General features: G+C 41.5%; 1 protein-coding gene across 2 annotated transcripts in view; it reads left to right on the top strand.

Moving 5' to 3' along the window:
• Positions 1 to 8721, top strand: part of NIT2 (nitrilase family, member 2) — a 19727-nt gene continuing 11006 nt past the window's right edge. For both annotated transcript variants that reach the window (XM_008570354.1, XM_008570355.1), the window contains exons 1-4: positions 1 to 68; positions 3575 to 3693; positions 5331 to 5451; positions 6493 to 6581. In XM_008570354.1, the coding sequence (XP_008568576.1) occupies positions 41 to 68; positions 3575 to 3693; positions 5331 to 5451; positions 6493 to 6581 (357 nt within the window). In that variant the 5' untranslated portion in view covers positions 1 to 40. The remainder of the gene's footprint in view (positions 69 to 3574; positions 3694 to 5330; positions 5452 to 6492; positions 6582 to 8721) is intronic.

Below are 8721 nucleotides of genomic sequence, written 5' to 3'. Positions count from 1 at the left end.
CAATGTCCTCCGAGGCACCCGAGCTCGGCCTGCGCCGCAGATGGCACTTCCTGGGAGCGCTATGGCCAGTAAGTGGCGAAGCCCGGAGCGACAGCCCGAGCTTGGGCAGGAGGGGAGGCTTTGTGCGGCGCTGGCGGAGGACCAGGCGGCTCAGCCCCTCCGCCCCACGTCCCCGCCGCGCCCGAGGCCTCCCCTGACGCGGGTGTCCTTGGGACTCGGGGCTCGGAGCTCGAATGGCGAGGGCGGCGCGGGAGGCGCGGGGCACTCCAGGAATTCCAGGCTTGGGATGGCCGGCGGGGCCGCGATTGCCCAGCCACCAGGGCCCGCGCCGTGCTCCTCCTGCATCCTGCACTGCAGAGACTGATGGGCTTGTGGTTCTCAGCGGTGTGGGCTGAGTGCGGTGGAGATCTGACTCTCGGGTATTTTCAAGTCACGTGCCACCCCGCCTTCCCCCCACCGCCAACCTCACACAAAGCAAACGAAAAAGGTGCCCAGGGGGTTCTTCCTACCCATCTCATGTTTACAGTTCCGGATTTTAACTTGGACCGTTATTGCTCTGCATTGTTGTGTGACTTGGTGCAACTTTGCCGCTGCAAGCCTCTTTTTTATTTTTTGTTTTTTTGGCGGCTGGCGGGTACAGGGATCGAACCCTAGTCCTTGGTGTTATCAGCACCACTCTACCCATTTGGGCTAACAGAGCAATTCTCCCTGCAAGCCTCTTGTTTCTCATTTATAAAATGATGTTAATACATCACAGATGATTATATATGTAAAGATTACCTGGCACATTCCTTTAAATGTTATTGCCATGTTGGTCCCTTCACTTAAGGTATTTTATTCTTTTTTTCCCCCTTCCTAAAACTTCCATTGTTAGGTTACCATGAATATTAGGGCACCTCGGGACCTTAAAAGTCATTGTATCTTCGTTTTACAGATGAGGAAATGAAGTGACTATTATCTCATGCTCACCATCCAGGAACTTCCCAGTGGTGGAATTTCCCTGCTGCTGCACCTCTGTGGATGATTTGCAGAATGTCAGGCAGTCCCAAGCCTGGTTCAGGACCCCTGTTCTTGTGGGTGGGATAGGGGAGAGGGGAAGCCATCAACATAGCCATAATGAGCTTTATCTTTCTCACTGTAGAAAGCAGATACTAAGCCCAGCTGAGTTACAGGGGAGACCTTTACTGGGTTTCTGTGATGTTTTGGTGGCAGCTCAAAGTATCTGTTTGCCTCAAAGCAATCCCAGCTTTTATTTCTTGTTTGTTTCCTTTGCTTTCCTCCAGATTCAGAAGGTAGCAAGCTGCATTAAGGGTTAAATTTAGCTTTTCTCATTATATTTAGGATAGACCAAGGAATGGGAACATCCAGGTTTTCCCTACTTTTAGGTTCACCCTGAGCCATACAGGCCTTCATCAAAGGCCAGAGTCTGACAGTGTGGCTTCTTCTGGAAACGTTTGCACCATTACAGCAGACACCTAGAGAGAGAGTTCTCTGATGGTGGGATTTTCAGACTCTGGAGCAGATATGGGGTAGGGCAGTTAGGGCAGGCTCTTACTAATAAATAATTCCTGAAGTTTTGCAGAGCTTCTTGGGTTCTGATATACCTTTTTTTTTTTTTTTTTAAAGTTGACCGGTAAGGGGATCTTAACCCTTGGCTTGGTGTTGTTAGCACCACACTCATCCAGTGAGCTAACCGGCCATCCCTATATGGGATCCAAACCCATGGCCTTGGTGTTATCAGCACCACACTCTCCTGAGGGAGCCACGGGCAGGCCCCAGTTCCTATGTGCTTTGGATCCTTTACTGCAGCCTCCCATCAGACCATAAGCAAGAACTGTGTATCAGTCAGGAGCAAGGCAGGAGACAGAAACCACACCAATACTGTAACAGGCTGAACAGAAGTGACTCCATTTTGTTAAACTTCTAAATTAAAAAGTTTTTTTTTCTGGGCCGGCCCGTGGCTCACTTGGTAGAGTGCGGTGCTAATAACACCAAGGCCCCGGGTTCGGATCCCACATAGGGATGGCCGGTTCGCTCACTGGCTGAGCGTGGTGCTGACAACACCAAGTCAAGGGTTAAGATCCCCTTACCAGTCATCTTTTAAAAAAAAAAAAAAAAAAAAGTTTTTTTTCTTACTCTTATAACCTGAAATGCCTAGCTTGCAGCTGGACATTAGAATACAATGATTCTTATTCACATGACTGCTAGAACATAATGACTTTTGCTCACACCGTACACAGAATAATTATAGAGAAATTATTAACCCAAGTGGCCATTCTTTACTAGCTTACTAACTAGATCTTTTTGACTTCATGGAGGATGGTCACCGTGAATTAGCTCCCACACTAGAAGTTCTTAGTTGTTAATCTGCAATTTTGTGATTATGCCTGCACATCCTTGCTTAGATCAGCATGAATCAGCCCCCTACCACCTGTCCCTATAAAACCCTTTGGCAAGTCTGGGAAAAGCAGAGATGGTCTTTGAGACATGAGTCCACCATTTCCCCAGGCTGCTGGCTTCCTGATTAAAAAGACTGCCTTTCCTCCCACCAATACTTGTCTCTCAATTATTGGCTGTTGAGCGGCGAGCAAATAGACCTTTGGGGTTTCAGTAACAGTACCTTGAACACAGAAGAATTATTTACCAATGAAAGGTGAGAAAACTTTTAAAGAGTATGGGGAAAGCAATAGTTGGGTATAGCTACTATCTCAAGGAAGGAATAAGCTCCTTGCTCCAAGGCTGAGAACAGATCTTGTGGCCTCTTGTTCAAATAGCAGGAAAAAAGTGCTATTAGCTTTTCCTTCTTGCAGTGTCTCTCAATCTCTCATGGTGTTATTTGCTATTTAATGTTGTGTTCTCTTGGGTACAGGAATATTCATGGGGTGAGTGCAGACCTTCACAGGTGCTTGGTCCCTACCCCCGTCTGTGACTAGGCACGTGTAGAGCCTACAGGCTGCCTGGTTTCCCCCCGCCAGTAACTGGACTGATGTGCTGTGTTCCGGCTTGTAGTAGGGAAGTTGAGACAGGCATCTTCCCTCCCCATGGGTCCATTGTCCCAATTTGCAGCTGGTGAGCAACTTCAAAGGGATTGCACCTTCTGTGCTGGAATATGCTATGTATCTGTATATGGGGTAGACGGGAGGCCCAAGATGAAACAGTAAGGGATAGGACTGTATCCAAACCCAGTCTCCTTACTTCAAGCCACGTTCTCATTTTATTCCCCATACTACACGGTGAGAAGCTGGCCCTGCCTTCTTCACTTCAGATCCTTGTGCCTGGCATCAGCCTTTGCCCGTGGATGATGCTCTATCACAGGATGTCTAACCCTCAGCACCATTGACATTTTGGACTGGATAATTCTTCATTGTGGGGAACTGTTGTATGCATTGTAGGGTAGCAGCATTCCTGGCTTCTATCCATTAGATGCCAGTAGCACACCACCACTGTAACAAAAATATCTCCAGATGTTGCCAGACGTCCCCTGGGAGACAAAATTGTCCTCTGTTTGAGAACGATGATGCTGTCTGAATTCAGCAGTCAGATCTGACAGCTGTTCTTTTGTCTTTGTTCTCAGCTTTCCGCTTGGCCCTCATCCAGCTTCAAGTTTCTCCCATCAAAGCAGATAATGTTACTCGAGCTTGTAGCCTTGTCCGGGAGGCAGCAAAGCAGGGAGTCAAAATAGTTTCTCTGCCGGTGAGTATGGAGACAGCCATCCCTTTCTGGGTGCTATAGACACAGCAGAATAGTGTTTACTAGCTCCAGTTGTTTTCTTGTGTCCTGGGGTCCAGCAACGTCCTTTGGAGCCCCAGAATTCTTCCATGTTTGTCTAGAAGATGGCCTTAGCAAGGGTCTTTACGATAGGATGTGCCAACATGGTTACAAGTCTTTAACTTTAGATCATCTACTCGGTTCAGATGAGGAAACCAAAATCCTAGTATGTCATGAGATTTACCTAAGGCTAAGATACTCAGTGCTTGGATACTTATTTTGTTCCTTATACAATCAAGTCTTTATAGGACCAGAACATGTCCTATAGCACTAAGCCTCCAACATTTTTTTTAAATGATTGAAAATTGTTTAGAGACATTTAGGAAGCCTGTGGCATCTTAAGCCAGTAGGACTCTGCATCTTTTTCATAGGTGGTTTCTTTAACAACAGAACCACCTAAAGGTTGTACACATTTGGTTGTCTGAAGTACAGGGTTAAGTCCCATAAAGGGTTCCCTAGATGTCAGGACATACATCTCCTGGCATTTCTGGCATGTTTTCCAAAGGCTTTATGGGGATTAGTGGGTGGAACTGTTTCAAATAGCAAAATAGCACACCCCTCACTCCCCAAGCTGTGGGGAGAAAGCTGTCCTTTGCTAACCCTGTCTAGATGGCCCGGAGAATTTTGAGGGCCACCTGTGTATTAGTCAGGCTCCAGCCCATCACAAAAGTGGTGAGGGAACAGGAATCTTTAACAAGGGAGCTTCAGATCTTAATGTTAATCCAGTCTTCCTTATGGCACCAGTCATGGGACTCACCTGCATTTGTTACCCAATCATGGTCTCTTGTTGGTTTACATTGCTGAGGGTAAGAGTATGAAGCCCAGGAGTGAAAGCATTTGAATTCTGCACATGCCCACTTCACTGACCTTAACATGCGTCTTGAATGAGCTGACCATCTTTGGGCTTGAGTTTCCTAGCACAGTGTCTGATACATATGCAATCTCATTAAATGCAAAATAAATGAATTAGAGTTGAAGTCTAGTAATTTTTGCTTTTTGTTTTCTGACATGTCATAGAACTGTTGAAGACAGACAAACCCCAGGTAGACTTTGTAGGATCAGAATGATAGTGCTGGAAGGGAACTTAGAAAAAGTTCATTTTGGAGATGAAGAAATGTTTTAACCTCTGTGGCTTTCAAAGCTTTCTGTTTTTTCATATACAGGTTTTATTGCTTTACATAGTTAATAATATAACTTTGAGCTTATGGATTTATCCTAACACCCAAAGTCATGTGAAGGAGCCCAATTTGTGGTGGGCCTGCGTGCCCAAATTTGGGAACTTTTTCTCCCGCAGACTGGAGGCAGGAGTGAGTCTGGCCTTCTGCCAGGGTGAACAGGCTCTCACATAAGTTGTCTCCTCTAGCCCTACCTGGGCTAGCTGCCTAGTCCTGTCTGTGGCCACAGGTTCTTTAGCTCTGGGGTATCAGTGTTTTTCTTATTAGCTGTGTTTTGCACTTAAAGTGAGAGCAGAGCTGGAAGCAGCAGCTATGTCTTACAGCAGAACTTTAAAATGGGTTGGGTGTTTCTTTGTTCCCCCTTTTTCTCTGCCAACATTGTTCTAGGAATGCTTTAATTCTCCATATGGCACAAAATATTTTCCTGAATATGCAGAGAAAATTCCTGGTGAATCCACACAGAAGCTTTCTGAAGTAGCAAAGGATTGCGGCATATATCTCATTGGAGGTAACTTCCTATCCACAAGGTATAATGGCCTCAACATTAAAAACATCTGAAGGATTTTTGTTGTTACATTTAAACTGTGGAACAATTATATAGATACAGATATAGATAGTTATGTATGTAAAGGCATGGTAAATACTGTGGAGGAACATACACCCAACTGATAATGATTTTCCTTGGGGTAGGAATGAGGGTATAGGGGCAGGTAGAAATGTAGAAAAGAAATCATATCCCATGTGTCTTGTTAAACCAATGTAGAACTGAGAAAAATGTTTCTCATAGAAGCCACATACATAAAGGTAGCTTTATTATTGTACTTTTGAAATGAATTTTATAATGTTCTATTTGCTTCAATTAAAAATAAGCACAATAGGGTTGGCCAGTTAGCTCAGTTGGTTAGAGCCAGCTATTGATAACACCAATGTTCGGATCCCCATATCAATCAGCTACCAAAATCGTAAAAAAGGGAGCTAAAGGTAAGCACAGTAAAACTCTGTTCAGTAAATATAGCAAATAAAATTACTTCTGTATTTTGACATATTAAGGATTAGAAATGGATAAGAGGTGGGAAATGAAGGCAAAGGAAGAAGCATAGAGTTGGAACTGCATTCAGCGATGGAGAGGCTTGTTACTTAACATTCTCATCTCAAGGTATTTTGGCATACAGTTTTGTTGCAGGGCCTGGTTGATTTAAGCTGAGCAACAGGAAATTCTTCATTTTGCTGTAATGTTACAGATTAAGTGTTGCTCAAGATCATGGCAAAATTTCAAGAACAGTTCAGTTATTTTTTAAACCTGTCTTCAGTGTCTGACCTAATTATATTTCATCTACACTTTGTAGTTTATCTCTGAAAGATCATATTCAAGAACACACCAAAAAAAAAAAAAACATGATTAAATAACCCTTAGAAAATAATAAATTTTATTGTTGAACCTAAGTGATAATTTGTCAAGCCTTTATCCAGTTATCACAAAAGAATTGCTCTATTGTTTTTTATTCTTTTTCTTATTGTTTTATGTGCCTGTTTCTTCTCTTGATGAAAGGTTCCATCCCTGAAGAGGATGCTGGGAAATTATATAACACCTGTGCTGTGTTTGGGCCTGATGGAACTTTACTAGTAAAGCACAGAAAGGTAAATAGGGAATGTGGCAACTCTCATTGCCTCTTAAGAATTTGCTGTGAAGTCTGCTAGTCCCTCTCATCATATTGTACACATGTCAGGCTTTTGACTGATTGGCACAGGTGGCTATTCTTGGCCATTTGAATTTTTTTAGGAAATATTAGACTTAGCCTGTCAATTTCTGCAAAGCAACAACCTACAGAAATTTTGCTTCGAATTTCCTTGGATATGTAGAGATTAATTTGGGGAGAGTTGACATATTTGCAGTATTAAAAGCATATATATTTAGGATTGTTAAGTTGTCCTGATGAATTGACCACTTTATCATTATGAAATGTCTCTCTCTCTTTTTTTTTTTTATCATAATATACCTTGTCTTGAAGTCTACTTTATCTTTGCTATTACTATAGCCACTGCAGGCTACTTATGCTTACTGTTTGCCTGGTACATGTTTTTTTACTCTTTTATTTTCAACCTATAGGTATCTTTATATTTTAAATAGTTCTCTTGTAGACAGTGTATGGTTCGGTCTTACTTTTTTATTCATTCTGACAATCTCTGCCTTTTAACTGGAGTGGTTAGCCCATTTATATTTAATGTAATTATTAATATGGTTGGATTTAGGTGTACAGATGTTTTACTTTTTTTCCCTTTATTTCTCTTTTCTACATTCTTTTGGATTCATTGAATATTTTTTAGAATTTCATTTTAATTTATGTATTTGTTTTTTAGATATACATCTTTGCCTTTTTTTTTTTCAGTTATTGCTCTGGGGATTGTAATATGCATTCTTAACTTCTCACAGTCTTTGTAGAGTTAATATTGTATCACTTCATGTGGAATTTAAGAACCTTGCAATCATATAGGTCTATTTCCTACCCCTCATTCTTTATGTTATGATTGTCATATGTATTCCATGCACATATGTTATAAATCCCACAAAATCACTTTTTTGATTTAAGTAATCATATGTATTTTAAAGAAATTAAGAGGGGAAAAAGGATCTTTATACTTACTGAATATTTACCATTTGTGGTGTTTTTCTATCCTTCGTGAAGATCCTAGTTCTATTTGGTATCTTTTTCTTCAGATAGTAGGATCTCCTTTGGCATTTTGTAATGAGGATCTGCTAGCAAGGAATTCTGTTAGTTTTTATTTATGAATATATCTTTACTTTGCTTTCTTTCTCAAAAGATATTTTAGCTGGAAGTAGAATTCTGATTCGACAGTTTTTCATTTTTTCCTACCAATTGTCTTCTAGCCTCTTTTTTTTCCTTGTTAGAAGTCAGTAGTAATTTGTATTGTTTTTCCCCTGTGTGTAATTTGTTGTTTTTCTCTTCCTGCTTTCAAGATTTTTTTTGTAATCTTTAGTTCTTAGTATTGTGACCCTGATGTGTCTAGATGTGGTTTTCTTTGTGTTTGTCCTTCTTGGTTTTTTGTTTTTCTAATCTTTTTTCTCTCTGTTGTACAGATTAGATGATTTCTATTGATTTATCAGGTTCATTGATTCTTCTGTCATCTCTAATCCCCTGTAAGCCAATCCAGAGAAATTTTTAAAAATTCATGTATTGAATTTTTCAGTTCTAAAATATCCATCTGCTTTTCTTTATAGTTTTTATTTCTGTACTGATATTTCTGAGAATGTATTTTTTTGTACACCCTTGAGTTTAGTTTTAATAGCTGATTTACAGTCTTTGGTAATTGTCACATCTGCATCATGTCAGGGTCTGTGTCTTTTTGATCGCTTTTTTCTTTTTGAGTTTGCATTACATTTCTGTTTCTTTGTGTGTCTAGTAATGTAGGATTGTACATTGGATTATGTTGTAGAGATTCTAGATTCTAGTACATTCTCCTCCAAAAAGTGTTGAATATTTTTGTTTGTACAGATAGTTAACTTGGCTGTACTCACACACCAAACTTTTATCTCCTTTGCAAGGTGGGCGGCAATTTTAGCTGCTTTGTTTTGTCCAGAGTTGTTTAGCCTGAGCTGGACTGATTGTAGGCTGTCCCTCTCATATTTAATTCAGTGGTCAGCCAGAGATCTGGACAGATTTTATATATAGAATTTAGGGCTCTCTCTCTTTGGCTTAGTCCTTTTCAGGACGTCCCCCCCCCCCCCCCCCCCCCCCCCCCCCCCCCCCCCCCCCCCCCC

Source organism: Galeopterus variegatus, unplaced genomic scaffold (genome assembly GCF_000696425.1).
Source record: "Galeopterus variegatus unplaced genomic scaffold, G_variegatus-3.0.2 Scaffold596, whole genome shotgun sequence".
NCBI classification, from domain to species: Eukaryota; Metazoa; Chordata; class Mammalia; order Dermoptera; family Cynocephalidae; genus Galeopterus; species Galeopterus variegatus.
The sequence above is the reverse complement of the archived record's forward strand: the minus strand, read 5'-3'. Positions and strand labels throughout refer to the sequence as shown.